General features: G+C 48.3%; 1 protein-coding gene across 1 annotated transcript; it reads left to right on the top strand.

Moving 5' to 3' along the window:
* The first annotated feature begins 613 nt into the window (after positions 1-613).
* Positions 614-14,400, top strand: CCDC90B (coiled-coil domain containing 90B). Its single transcript, XM_083436864.1, has 9 exons — positions 614-768; positions 3,044-3,163; positions 4,497-4,600; positions 7,241-7,342; positions 9,837-9,878; positions 9,976-10,047; positions 10,155-10,208; positions 11,442-11,556; positions 12,772-14,400. Exons 1-9 carry the CDS (start codon positions 693-695, stop codon positions 12,825-12,827), a joined length of 741 nt encoding a protein of 246 aa, XP_083292990.1. The 5' UTR covers positions 614-692; the 3' UTR covers positions 12,828-14,400.
* Positions 14,401-15,177: the final 777 nt, after the last annotated feature.

The raw sequence follows: 15,177 nt of genomic DNA, 5'->3' as shown, positions 1-15,177 counted from the left end.
ATTTTGCAAAATATTCTCGCTATATACTTGCACACCCTGATCTTGATTTAAATTTAACTTCCTAGTTTCCAAAGGACTGCGCACTTGGGGTCAAAAGAAAGTAATTTGAAAGTTGAGACATCCCAAATTTGCTTGACAGAGCCAGGCAGGGGATGATGACAGGGTGTCCTGCCCCCAGCCCAACATAAATCCTGGCTACACCCATGTATAGCCATGGGTGTAGCCAAAGTGGGGGGGGGGCAGGGGAGGCAGCTGCCCCCCTAAATCAGTAAAAATAAATACAAACCAATACAAATCTGAGGTTCTGCCCCCTCTAACAAAAAAACCCTGGCTATGCCCATGTCCCCAAATGTGACCTTGTTGTTCTACTTTGCTTATTTGTTATGATTCTACGATTGACGGGCACTGCATAAGAAAGTCTGCGATTAAAAAGAAAAGAAAGAAAGACACCCCCCTCATTCATTGGTTCATTCACTCTACTCTGCAAGTGGCTTTCCACGCCCCTGGTTTAACCGCGCTGCATACATTTCCCAGAAGGCTTTGAGGTAGGAGGAAGAGGAGGAACAACAGAGGAGTTCCCATGTGCCCAGCAAGAACTACATTTCCCAGCAACCCTTTGGGCTCCAGGCCGGAAGTGGGAATCCCCAGTGCGGCTTCTCTTTCCATGAGTCGTGCGCGGAGACGCTAGGACGATGTTGGGCTTTAGAGGGCGAGGTGCGAGGCTCCTGGTCCGGTGGAGCAATGGATCCTCGGCACCACCACAGAGAGGTATTTCCCTTCTAGGTCCGCCTGGCCCAGCGCTTAGGCTGTGTGGATTTACTCGGGAGTAAGACCCAGGGCATCCAGTCGGGCTTGTTTCTGCGTGTTGCCCTGCGTCCTGTTCCCACGATCCGTTTTTCAACAGCGCACCCTCAGGATGTTGTGTTTTTGAAGTGCTGTCCTAAAAAGGAAAAGGAAAAGAGGCGATAGGAGCCTTGCACAGAGTCAGGCCATGTAGTTCAGTGTTGCCTACACTGGCTGGCAGCTGCTCCCCAGGATCTCAGAAAGGGGTCTTTTCCCAGCCCAACCTATGAGCCTCCTTCATGCAAAGCAAATGAGCTATGACCCTTCCCCAAAATACTTGGATTTGGAAACGTGTGTGCCTTGCACATTTGCTTTTATCGTGTTTTGTTTGTGCTTTTCTCTTGTATTTTTTATGCTGTGAACCGCCCCTGAGATCTGCGGTTGAAGGGCGGTATACTAATTTTTAAAATAGTAATACTACGGTTGTCGGAAAGCTGCTGCTATTAATCGGATACGTGCTTCCCTGTTTACCCCACTGCTGTTTCCTTCTCTCCATTTTGCTGTGCTGTGTCTAATATTATATTGTAAGCTGCTTGGGGCAGGGGCTTGGCTAAAGCGCTATGCAGCTGCAGGTCAGCTGACGCCGACCCAGGACTCCCCACATCACTACCATCTTGCTCAGTATTTATCCAGAGGCCACTACCTCTGGCCCTGACCCCATGAGCCATCACTGCATAGACTTTTTCAGCAGGGGGCCGGTCCACTGTCCCTCAGACCTTGTGGGGGCCCCGCCTATATTTGGGGGGGGGGGATGAACGAATTCCTATGCCCCACAAATAACCCAGAGATGCATTTTAAATAAAATCACACATTCTACTCATGTGAAAACACCAGGCAGGCCCCACAAATAACCCAGAGATGCATTTTTTAAAAAAGGACACATCTACTCATGTAAAAACACACTGATTCCCAGACCATCTGCGGGTCGGATTTAGAAGGTGATTGGGCCGTATCTGGCCCCCAGGCCTTAGTTTGCCTACCCATGGCATAGACCATATTATGCTAGGCGGGCAAATAATCTCCAGGACAAAGCATACTGTAGGGAAGGAGGCATAGGCTCACCGGCAGTGGCGTAGCGTGGGGGTGCAGGGGGGGCCGGCCGCACCGGGCGCAACATCTGGGGGGGGCACTCGCACTCGCAGCTCTCTGCCCCTACCTGGCTCACTCACTCACTCTCACTGCAGTGCTGGCTGTGCGAATCCGATCCGAGCCGCCGGGTCGCCGCCCACTGTGGAGGGGAGGGTGCCAGGTGTGCGGTGCGGAGAGAGATCGAGGGACTATCTGGGGGAGGGACAGTGCAGCGGGGGGGGCGCAAATTACTTGCCTTGCCCCGGGTTAGGGGGCGCAAATTACTTGCCTTGCCCCAGGTGCTGACAACCCACGCTACGCCACTGCTCACCGGTAGAGCAACGTCGTTTGCTTGCAGAAGGTTCAGTCCCCGGCATCTCCAACTAAGTCTGGCAAAGACACCCGTCTGAAGCCCTACCAGTCAGTGTAGGCAATAGCTGACATCCCTCTTTCTGGAGAGGCACACCTTTGTAGAATTATAGTGCCTGCTGTGGCCGTAGGGACCGATATGGAGGAGAGGCAATAGTGTGGTACAGCAGTAAAACCGCTAGCACATTTGCAAAGCTAAGCAGGGTCCAGTATGGTTTCAGATTGGATGGGGAAATGCATGTTAAGATTCCTGCATTGGACTAGAGTACCCTGGGGGTTCCTTTCTAACTCTGTGATTCTAGGAATACTGAGCTAAATGGGCCAGTGGCCTGACATTGCATAAGGCAGGTTCCTGTATTGCTGCCTCACCCGCCAATTAACTGCTAGAAAATCGCACTACTTCCTGCTCTTAAAAGTTCAGCTGTGTTGAATGCTGAAAGCAAGGTGGCCTCCAGTTTGTAGGCAACTCTCAGAAATTTGGGGAAGTTTGGGATAAAGTATACTGACTTTTTTTTTTTTAAAGGATGTTGGAATTGATGCTTTGGTGCATGTGCTTGGAAAATTCCGGGGGCTGAAAAGATTTAAGCTGTCATCTTATAGATGCTGTTTGGGAAGTACCGTAAGTCCTACCTAACACAGTAGGACTTGCTTTCAAGGCAATGCGTGTAAGATTGCACCACTGGGCTTTTTTATGGGTTCCATGGAATGCTCTTAAACTGTTTGGAAATATAAGCAGAGGTTTAAAACTCCTTGTTCTATTCAGGTTTTGCTGCCACTGCTCCAGTGAAGTCATACGACGTAAGAAGAGTCGAAATAACACCACTGGAGCAAAGAAAACTCACTTTTGACACCCATAATCTAGTGCGTGATCTAGAGGCACACGGTGAGCAAAGGGCGTGATCAAACAACAGTGCAAATTGAACAATGGTGCTTAAACCTACAAGGATTCCTCAAATCAGTTTCCCTGAGTGTCTAGCTTTCTGTGTGCAGGGATCTTTTGTGCATGAAGGAGCAATTGGTTTCACCAGCTGCTCCTTTTCTGCAGCCTGAATTGGTACAAACTTCTCAGTAGAAATTGAGCCACAGCCTCCAGCATGGAAGTCAGGTTTTGCCTCTACCCCAGATTTATCTGAAGGCAGGAATATTTTATCTAGAGCTGAGATGGGGGAGCCTTTTGCAGCTTGGGGGACACATTTTCATCTGGGAAGCCTTCAAGCCAACATGGCCAATGTTGACATGAGAGATGTAGTGGAGGCGGTTGGAGGATGGATGGCGGCTAACAGATTGAAGGTTGAATCCTGACAAGACAGAAGTACTGTTTTGGGGGGACAGGAGCCGGGCAGGTGTGGAGGATTCCCTGGTCCTGAATGGGGTAACTGTGCCCCTGAAGGACCAGGTGCGCAGCCTGGGAGTCATTTTGGACTCACAGCTGTCCATGGAGGCACAGGTCAAATCTGTATCCAGGGCAGCTGTTTACCAGCTCCATCTGGTACGTAGGCTGAGACCCTATCTGCCTACAGACTGTCTCACCAGAGTGGTGCATGCTCTGGTTATCTCCCGCTTGGACTACTGCAATGCGCTCTACGTGGGGCTACCTTTGAAGGTGACCCGGAAACTACAACTAATCCAGAATGCAGCAGCTAGACTGGTGACTGGGAGCTGCCGCCGAGACCATATAACACCGGTCTTGAAAGACCTACATTGGCTCCCAGTACGTTTCCAAGCACAATTCAAAGTGTTGGTGCTGACCTTTAAAGCCCTAAACGGCCTAGGTCCACTATATCTGAAGGAGCGTCTCCACCCCCATCGTTCTGCCCGGACACTGAGGTCCAGCTCCGAGGGCCTTCTGGCGGTTCCGTCACTGTGAGAGGCCGTTACAGGGAACCAGGCAGAGGGCCTTCTCGGTAGTGGCGCCTGCCCTGTGGAAGGCCCTCCCATCAGATGTCAAAGCGATAAACAACTACCTGACATTCAGAAGACATCTGAAGGCAGCCCTGTTCAGGGAAGTTTTTAATATGTGACATTTTAGTGTATTTTTCATCTTTGTTGGAAGCCGCCCAGAGTGGCTGGGGAAACCCAGCCGGATGGGCGGGGTACAAATAATAAATTGTTGTTGTTGTTGTTGTTGTACAATGCCCAGAGGACCACTGATTCCCCAACCTTTCCTTTAGGAAAAGTCCCCCTTTTACATGTTGCCCTTTTATCTACCCTTGCAGGGTTTGGGAAAGAGCAAGCCGAAACCATTGTGGCGGCATTAACGTCCTTGTCCACTCTCAGCTTGGATACAGTCTACAAAGATATGGTGACCCAGGCTCAGCAGGTGAGGTCTTTGCCCCATTCCCTGCCTTGGCACTGAGAAGATGTCAGGGAAGGCTCTATAGGCAGACCTTGCTAGGGAAAAGGCGCTCTGCAAACAGGGAGCTGCAACAGAGAAGTCCCTCCCTTGTCACCGTCACTCTCCAAGCCACTTGCAATATATATAGATGTAAAGGTAACGGGACCCCTGACCATTAGGTCCAGTCATGGCCAACTCTGGGGTTGCAGCACTCATCTCGCTTTATTGGCCGAGGAAGCCGGCGTAGAGCTTTGGGGTCATGTGTCCAGCATGGCTAAGCTGCTTCTGGCGAACCAGAGCAGCGCACGGAAACGCCGTTTACTTTCCCGCCGGAGCGGTACCTATTTATCTACTTGCACTTTGACGTGCTTTCAAACTGCTAGGTTGGCAGGAGCAGGGACCAAGCAACGGGAGCTCACCCCATTGCGGGGACTCGAACCGCCGACCTTCTGATCGGCAAGTCCTAGGCTCTGTGGTTTAACCCACAGCGCCACCCACGTCCTTGGATATAGATATAGATATGAATAAAATATAGTTTCTGGAAATCTTGCCTTCTTCCCAGTATAATAATAGGGGTTATAAAAGAAACAGATCAGCGTTGTCCCTTTATTGTTCAGATTTCGCTGATGCACTGGGCACACTTAAAGAAAAGCTTCCTAGGATCTATCCAAATACATACATGGTAGAAGGATCTGGAAGTTTCCTTTTTGTTTGCAAACGCTTTTCTGTTTGTTTGCAAACTACTCCTAAGTGAACATGCCTTACTGGGTTTTGACACACAGCAACAGTTTTGGAGGAAACTTCGCAAGAGCCCTGAACCAGGCGTGAATTCTAAAACATTGTTGTTCCACAAGCATGAATTTATTTCTCAACCCAAACCAGGAAGCCCTGTGGCCTGCAAGGTTGCAGTTCCAACAGTTCTGAAGCTTTTACTGGGATTTTTAAAAATTCATGACAGAAAAAGGAATGCCGTACTCGTTTTGGAATTGTTGTTTTTATTTGAGGAGCAAAGGCCCAAAGCCAACAGTGAGACTTCTCTGTGCTTTTCCTTAGGGGGGAAATGGAATATTTGCTAGAATTGAGAAGGCCACATTCACACTATAAAGCTAAAGCGGTCATAGCATTTAAGCTGTCATGGCTTCCTTGAAATAATTCTGGGAGCTGTAGTTTGCAAGGATGCTGAGAGTTGTTAGGAAACACCCTGTTCCCTCTTAGCTACAGTTCCCAGAGCTCCCTGTGAAGAGGGATTGATTGTTCAACCGCTCTGGGAACTGTAGCTCTGAGAGGAATAGGGGTCTGAGGGGAATTTGAGCAGCGAAGGTAGAAAGCTGACAGTGAGGCCTTGCTGTGCTTTTTCTTTTTTATATATAAAACAAACAAAGTAGGAATACTTGCTTGAATTGACCAAGCTACATTCAAACTATGCATTAAAGCCGTCATGGCTTCCCCAAAATAATTCTGGGAGTTGTAGTTTGCAAGGATGCTGAGGGTTGTTAGGAGACACCCTGTTCCCCCTCACAGAGCTACAGTTCCCAGTGCTCCCTGTGAAAGAGGGATTGATTGTTAAACCACTCTGGGAACCGTAGCTCTGAGAGGAATAGGGGTCTGCTAGCAACTCTCAGCACCCTTACAGCTCCCAGAATTCTCTGGGGGAAGCCATGACTGTTCAAAGTAGTATCATGGTGCTTTACATGTGTGGCGTGACTGACCCAGAGCTTCCTGCTCCCTTCAAGTGCAGTGGTGCTGTGTATCATTCTGCGGCCTGCCATTCTGCGGCCTGTAGTCTAGGCCTGAGGGACGCAGGTGGCGCTGTGGGTTAAACCACAGAGCGTAGGGCTTGCCGATCAGAACGTCAGCAGTTCGAGTCCCCGCGATGGGGTGAGCTCCCGTTGCTCAGTCCCTGCTCCTGCCAACCTAGCAGTTCAAAAGCACGTCAAAAGTGCAAGTAGATAAATAGGTACCACTCCGGCGGGAAGGTAAACGGTGTTTCCGTGTGCTGCTCTGGTTCGCCAGAAGCGGCTTAGTCATGCTGGCCACATGACCCGGAAGCTGTACGCCGGCTTCCTCGACCAATGAAGCGAGATGAACGCCGCAACCCCAGAGTCGGCCATGACTGGAATTAATGGTCAGGGGTCCCTTTACCCTTTTAGTCTAGGCCTGAGATTTAAAGTCCTGCTTTCAGTGCATATTTTCAGTGCATAGCTACAGACGTCTCCTTGGCAACCACTTCTGAAGGGTTTCCCAGTTTCCGGGGTAATTACATAGGAACGTGGGAAGCCGCCATGTCCTCAAGTCAGACCAATGGTCCCTCAAGCTCCATATTGTCTTACAGCCGGGGTAGCCAATGGGATGCCTTCCAGAGGTTGCTGGACTACAACTCCCATCATGCTTTTTACGCTCACAGAGGGTGATGGGAGTTGTAGCACAGCAAAGCCCTGGCCTCAAACGGAAATGCAGGCTGCCCACCCCCAAAGTTATAAACCGAGTTAATGGGTGATCTTTGCCGAGAAAACTCTGGGGAAAAGATCCCTACCCCTGAATTAAAATTTAATTTTCTACAAAAAGAATTGGAAATGTTTCAAAAAGCCTTGGGGCATCTGTGTAGGTCTTTTTTTTTCTATTTAGGAAATAACTCTGCAGCAGCTAATGGCTCATCTCGACTCCATCCGAAAAGACATGGTCATTCTTGAGAAGAGTGAGTTTGCCAACTTGAGAGCAGAGAATGAGGTAATTTCCTCCAATAAACCAATCTGTCACCCTTCCTTTCTCTTCATTTACTTAAGGCTGCTCATCTGCAAAGAAAATGCAGCAATTGGCCTTGCTGTGTTTTAGTAGCAACATTTAGTTCTTCAGAAATGACAAATAATACGGGAAGCCCACAACTTACATTCTGGGGGTCGTGCCTAAAGCCAAAATCGAATATAGTCAAAACCCAAAGGGTTTCAGTCTTTCTGAGTCTACGGCTCCCTTGACCAACTACATTCTCTTTTTTCTTCTTTTTTCTGTTATAAAATTTTATTGGTTTTTCACAATTTTATACATTTTAACTTTAACCATTTCAAACGTTAAAATAAAAGGTTCTTTTGAAACTTCGGACCTCCTTCCCTCCCTCCACGGGTTCTATATCTAAGATTAAATTTTCTCCATCTTTCACCATTATCCATCTGTTGTCTATCCATAGTTACCATCATGAATACCACATTACAAGTGTCATTACATCCCTGCCCATGATTTTAACTCTTTACAGTGGCCTTTTAAATAAAATTACTCCAGTCTTTTAAAAATACTTGATCTTCCTGGTTTCGAATCTTCCCCGTCAGTTTCGCCATCTCTACATACTCCATCAGTTTCATCTGGCGTTCTTCTTTTGTTGCTGCTTCTCCTTTCATCCCTGGGCCAGCTACATTCTTGCTTTGGCACCCCTGTGGGGCTCAGGAGCCCAGTAACGTCACCCCTTGCCTGCAGAGCTGGCAGCCTCTCACCCCTTTTCGGACACCCTCCCTTGGGGAGTGTTCCCTCAGCCTCCTCTACCCTCTCCTTGGGAGTCCTCTGGGCAGCTGCTGCCGCAACCCCTGGTCACTGAGCTGCCCTCCCCCGCCCTCCCAAAATAATAATAATAATAATAATAATAATAATAATAATAATAATAATTAATAATAATAATTTATTTATTTATACCTCGCCCATCTGGCTGAGTTTCCCCAGCGGCTCCCAATCAAATGTTAAAAACAATACAGCATTAAATATGAAAAATGTCCCTAAACAGGGCTGCCTTCAGATGTCTTTTAAAGATAAGATAGCTGCTTATTTCCTTCACATCTGATGGGAGGGCGTTTCACAGGGCGGGTGTCACCACCAAGAAGGCCCTCTGTCTGGTTCTCTCTAACTTGGCTTCTCGCAGTGAGGGAACCGCCAGAAGGCCCTCGGCACTGGATCTCAGTGTCCGGGCTGAACAATGGGGGTGGAGACGCTCCTTCAGGTATACAGGACCGAGGCCTCTCCACCAAAGGGAGGTGCCTCTTCACACTGCCCCCCAGGGGCCTGCTGTTGTCCATTCCCAACAGCAAGGGCTGGCGGACTGGCAACCAGCACCCCCTGACCAGCCCCAGAGGCACCATTCGCCTGGACACTGGGCTGGTGCAACAAACAGCCATACAAGGCTTTGGGAGGCAGAGATGTGAGAGGGCATCAGAGGAGGGAGGGAAGGAAAGAGGGACAGAGGCCAGTGTTGCCCGCGGCACCCTAGGCTGCCACGGCACACTGGTTAAAATCCACTGGTCAAAACCCATTTGGTTCAATGGCGGGTGGGATTGCCAAAGTCATTTTTCCCAGAACTCCACCTACTTTCCGACTCTTTTAAATTGGTTACGGTGGGTGTGGTTTTTTTGCCATACACATAAAGCTGAATGTGCACAAGTTAAATTGGGGATTCCTGTATAGCAAAAGAGGTGTTATAAAATGCAAGCTCTCCTTTTGCAGTGACAGTTTTACAGATCCTTTTGCAAGTTACACTCTTCTTGGTGAAGGGACTGGTCTTATGCTTTTATGGTGTTCCGGGTTAAACCACAGAGCCTAGGGCTTGCCGATCAAAAGGTCGGCGGTTTGAATCCCCGCAACGGGGTGAGCTCCCGTTTCTTGGTCCCTGCTCCTGCCAACATAGCAGTTTGAAAGCACATCAAAGTGCAAGTAGATAAATAGGTACCGCTCTGGCGGGAAGGTAAACGGCGTTTCCATGTACTGCTCTGGTTCGCCAGAAGCGGCTCAGTCATGCTGGACACATGATCTGGAAGCTCCCTCGGCCAGTAAAGCGAGATGAGCGCCACAACCCCAGAGTCGGTCACGACTGGACCTAATGGTCAGGGGTCCCTTTACCTTTAATAAGATGCATGGTTCATCATTTTCTGGTGTTTTAATCAAACCCTTCTCTAAATCAGTTTTACCCTTTGGATGCTACCCCATATTCTTACGATCACAAGAAGCCAGCCATCCTATATATACACTGTCATGGGAGTTAATTCCAATGAATTGCTTATGAGTTTTGCCTTTATGCTTTCATAATTTGATGTCTTCCACACAACATGGAAAGTTGTTGCCAAATCTTCACACACACACCCCATTGCTATAAGCATTTCACTTTTCATTTTTCTTAATTAAGCATCTCCTGACCTGGGTTGTTTTCCTCTCCCTCCCCCCCCCCCCCCCAATCTTCCTTGATACCCAGAAAATGAAGATTGAATTGGATCAAGTTAAACAGCAGCTAATGGTAAGTGGGCAAGCTTCTGGAGTGGGAGGGAGGATAATATGCCATTTCTGAGGACAACTTCTTTTTAAGGGTACTTTTTGGTGTCTTTCCTTTTAAGAATGAAACCAGCCATATCCGAGCTGAAAACAAGCTGGACATAAACTTGGAGCGAAGCAGAGTGACCGACATGGTGGGCAATTATTTTCATTATTTCACCCCTTCCTTCCTTCTTGGCTCCAGCTTTTCTGAGAATTGACAATTTCATATATTGCTCTTTTTCTTTTTAAAACGTTCCAGTTCACAGATCAGGAGAAAAAGCTCATGGAAGCCACAACAGAGTTTCATAAAAAGGCAAGTCTTTGACGGGTCTCTCTCTCTCTCTCTCTCTCTCTCTCTCTCTGTGTGTGTGTGTGTGTGTGTGTTTACACTTAAATTGTGCCTTCCATTGAAAGCCCTCAGGTTTCCAGAGGTCTCCCATCCAGACATTGATCTGAGCCACCTCAGCATAATTCCGGCATCAAAAGCTTGCAGACCATTCGCCGAGCCCTCTAAAAACCAGCCTGTATGTTACCTTGGAGCCAGTGAAGGCTGGACCATTAGGACAAAGAAACCACTGCCCCACCCATCTCAGTGTGCCCACACCCAGGACCTACTTTCCTGCTTTCTTACTCACATCCAGCCCAGAGGGTGGTCCTCACTGTCAGTTTCCTCCGCCTTAAGTCTCAGTGTCGCCCTTGAAGAACTCAGCAGGGAGGAGGATGTGGGGGGAGACAGAAGTTGGGTACCACCTACTTCTGACCCGACCTCCCTGCCATACACCAATAATAATAATAATAATAATAATAATAATAATAATATTTTTTTATTTATAACCTGCCCTTCCCGGTTCAAAAACCGGGCTCAGGGTGGCTAACAACAAATTTAAAACACTTAATTATAAAAGCAGCATAAAATACAGTATAAAAACATGAATAACAATAAAATTCAAAAATCAAGCATTAGATAATCCCCAGGGCTAGCTGGCTGAATTGGTCCTAACTTAGGCCAGCGAGGAGGCCTGGGGAGAATTAGCTGTGGGGTCTCAGAGTGGGTGATCTTCATAAATGGGGAGGGGAAGGGAAATAAAAGATCAGGCTGAATTCAAATTAAAGGCCAGGTGGAATAGCTCTGTCTTACAGGCCCGACGGAAGGAGGTTAAATCCTGAAGGGCCCTAGTCTCATGGGACAGAGCATTTCACCAGGTCGGAGCCATCACTGAAAAGGCCCTGGTGCAGCTGCATTTTTGGAGCTCCTGAGACAACTTTTTATTTTCTGAAAGCAGTTGCAGGGGGGCAGTTTGCACCAGGGCGAGCACAGCCCAAAAGGGTAAAGGCCTGCCATGTTTTGTTTTGTTTTAATATATTTAAAAGACAGATAGGATAAAAGTGGTTTTTTTGCCTGGCCCGAAAAGGATAATAAACATTGGCACCAGGTGGGTTTCGCAGGAGAAGGAATTGTACAAATGGGGCCAACACTGAAAAGGTTCTCTCTCTCTCTCTGGCCTTATCTCCAATGGAAAGCATTGCTTGCCTTGTTCCCTTCTAGGATTCGAGCACCAACAGCTCCGTTACGGAAGTCAGCAATAAAATCGATGCCGAGATTGCAGCCCTGAAAACACTCATGGAATCGAACAAGCTAGAAACGATACGTTATTTGGCAGGTATGTGGCTGGGCTGTTGAAAAATCACGTTCCAGAAGAGTAAAACGTATAAAGCCAGGATGCCTAAAAGCCTTGTCCCACCCTTTATGCACCCAGCCCAACACAGTTATTTTCTCAGGAGGCCTATCTTGCATGATGTAGGAACGGGGCCTTTCTTGTGGTGGCTCCTGCCTTTGGAGCTGCCTCCCATTACACCTCAGACAGGCACCTTCTCTGCTGCCTTTTTGGCACCCACTGAAGATCTTTTAGGTGGAGATCTTCGTCCCGGTCTCTATTGGGTTTGAAATTGCTTTTAACATACAAAATGTTCTTTTAATTGTTTTTTGTATGTAAATGGAGTTGCTTTTCTTGTTGGTGTTTTTGCAGTGAAAGCGCTTAGCTGTGATTCCTGTATTGCAGGGGGTTGGACTAAATGGCCCTTGGGTGTCCCTTCCAGCTCTGCAGTTCCATGATTCCATAATAATTTTGCTTTCTGGGAAGCCAGCCAGCTACCTGTAGCCACTTGGAGCCTCTGCTTAAATCACTATGGAGGTTTCGAGATTCCTTTTTAATGTTTTAAGCGGTGTTTACATTCAGTTAATCAATTAATTAATAGGAGATGTTGCGAGGAGTCGGACTATGAACCATTTACAGTTGAACCTCGGTTTTTGAACGTCTCAGAAGTTTAATGTTTCGGCTTTCTAACGCCGAAAACCCGGAAGTAACTGCTTCGGTTTTTGAACGCTTTTTGGAAGCCGAACGTGCCACACAGCTTCCGTATTGAGTTTTCCGTAAGCAAATGCTTCCGGAAATGCCTGCTTCGGTTTTCAAATGTTTTGGAAGTCGAACGGTCTTCCAGAACGGATTATAGTGGTACCTCGGGTTACAAACACTTCTGGTTACAGACTCCACTAACCCGGAAGTAGTACCTCAGGTTAAGAACTTTACCTCAGGATGAGAACAGAAATCACACAGTGGTGGCAGCAGCGGCAAGCCCCATTAGCTAAAGTGGTACCTTAGGTTAAGAACAGTTTCAGGTTAAGAATGGACCTCCAGAATGAATTAAGTTCTTAACCTGAGGTATCACTGTATGTCAAAAACGGAGGCTCCACTGTAATATTTTGGTGAGTAGCAAAAAACAGCAACTTGCGCGTAGCTTAAAACCCTTTCGAGATGCTTGGCACAAACTTATTCTTTTCTTTTTCTCTGTGTGTGGCTTTTTGTATTTATTTACAGCCTCTGTTTTCACTTGTCTTGCCATCGCCCTGGGATTCTACCGATTCTGGAAATGAAAAAGCCAGCCTCTGGGAACAAGGGACAGAACAAGCGCTTTTCTGATTTGAATCGACACCATGCTTGGCTGACACAGCTCCGGCAGACTCTTTCAAAGCCTTTTGTGTTGGGTATTGGTTTTTAAACACATAACCGGGGGGGGGGGGGGGAGTGTTTTCTACAGGCACAGCAGTCTGAGCAAAACCTGACCTAGTTTGCATCTCTCAGGGCTGGTTTGGTGCTCCCACATACTCAAAGCCAAAAGATCTATGGGTGGGACATTTAAAAAAAAACAAAAACCAAAAAAGAAGACGCTTATTTGATGGAGAGATTGCTATGCCCATTGTCATCATTATGTATGTTTTTCTGACAACCTCCCAGGTGGAAGGACTATAGCTCAGCGGTAGAGATTCCGCTTTGCATGCAGAAGGTTCCAGGTTCAATCCTCGACAGTTAGGGCTAGAAAAAGCTCCCCTGCCTGTAACTTTGAACAGCCACTGCCGGTCAGTGTGGGCAGTATTGGGCTACGGGGCCCAAACAGTCTGACTCAGTAGGTATAGCTTTCTGTGTTCCTATGAGGTGGATCCCGCTAGTTCCTCTTGGCCTGAGCAGTAGAGAAATGACCTCACAACCCAATATGATGGGGAAGGTCAGCAACAATATTGGTGTGGTGTGACATTAACTCTTCATTCAAAGAAACCAAAACAGCACAGGCCTAGTGATGCTAGCAACTCTTCCCAGTAGCAACTCAATGAGGCAGTTGCAAGGACTAAAGGTCCCCACAGCTGCCTATGTCCCCTTCGCTCCTGGGTTTTTTCCCAAGCAACTGGAAATGGCGTCTGCGCACAACCGATCTCTCCTCTTTTCATTTCTCTGTGTGTTCTGGGAGACCAGGGGAGAGGGGATCTGGTCATAGCAGGAGGGGAAAACCCCCTGGATTCTTCAGCAGCCTGCCTCATCTCTGCCTCCTGCCCTCAGTCCTCTCCAACCTCTGCTTCGGCCTCTGAGCCCGGACTGCTCTCTGCCACAGCCTCTTCCTGCTCACTAAAGCCTGTGCCCCTTCAGCTTCCAACGTTTGACACTCCCTCCAGGCCTTGCACTGCCTTCCCAAAGCCAAGTAAGCGAGGCGCTGGGCCAGGGGTCGGCAACCTAAGGTCCATGGGCCACAAGCAGCCCATAGGGTTCGTTTAACCGGCCCATGGATCCCTGCCGCCCTCTCGGTCGGCTCCCGTGCACCGCACTGAACCGGGACTGCCTTCTGTGCCGCTGGCCGGCTTCCCATTGGAAGGTCCTGCAGCCAATGGGAAGCTGTGCACACCGGAAGGAGCGCCAGAAATAGCATTTGCGCACTCCAGCCCACCGCGGCGTCTGCGGGACTGTGAACTGGCCCAAGCCACAAAAACTGCCAACCCCTGCACTGGACTTTGGAAAGGAGGCTCACAGGCTCTGACAGGCAGCTAGAGTCTTCCCACCTCCTTCCCAAAGCCTAGCTTTCAGTTTCTCATTTTGGATGTCGGAGGAGCGGGCCTGTATAGAGCTTTACTTTTTCTTCTAAATAACGGAAAAATTAAATGCATACTCAACCGGAAGAAATTGGCTATTGCGTTTTTTAGCTCTATAAAACTCTCAGGCTGCAGTTCCCCCTATGGAATGCTTGAAACCTTGTTGTGCTTTTGGTGTTAAAAACCTCAACTTTATTGAGTTTGGGTTTCTGGTGCTCAAGAGACCACAGCTGGGATCACTTCCTGGCTAGAATTCTGCCAGCACTGAATGCTTGCATTTTGCAGTTATTTTTTAAAGTCCTTTTCTGCTGGTGTGGGCTGGTGCATCCATAACTGTAAATCAAAGGTTGCTGCAATGCAAATAGCAGCTTGGGGGGGGGGCATATGGGAGCTTCTAACTGCAGCTTTTGTGTTTTGGGGGCGGAAACCTATTCTTTCCTAATACTGGGGTTGAATTATCATCCTAGGCCACACCAATGCATACTCAGAAGTATGCACACCCACAGCTTTGTGTAAGAGCTTCAGGTGAGGCTGAGAACCGTGTAGCCCTCCAGTTCTTGCTGGACTGCAACTCCCCATCCCCCCCCCATCTGTTGACCATGCTGGCTGGAGCTAATGGGAACTGGAGTTCAGGAACATCTGGAGGGCCACAGGTTCCCCATCCCAATGTAAGTGTGTGCCTACCGTGCAAGCATAGACTTGAGTGTGTGCAAGGTGTGGAAGGGAGTCTTATGCTTAGCACCCTTGTCACATTCATTGGCTGTTGCTGGGCTGCAGCTCCCATCAGCACTAGCCAGCATGACCAATGCTCTGGGAGGATACAAGTTGGGAGTCCATCAACATCCAGGTTTCCCATCCCTGATACAAA

This window comes from Podarcis tiliguerta, assembly GCF_965153285.1.
Source record: "Podarcis tiliguerta genome assembly, chromosome: 4".
Taxonomy (NCBI): domain Eukaryota; kingdom Metazoa; phylum Chordata; class Lepidosauria; order Squamata; family Lacertidae; genus Podarcis; species Podarcis tiliguerta.
The sequence above is the reverse complement of the archived record's forward strand: the minus strand, read 5'-3'. Positions and strand labels throughout refer to the sequence as shown.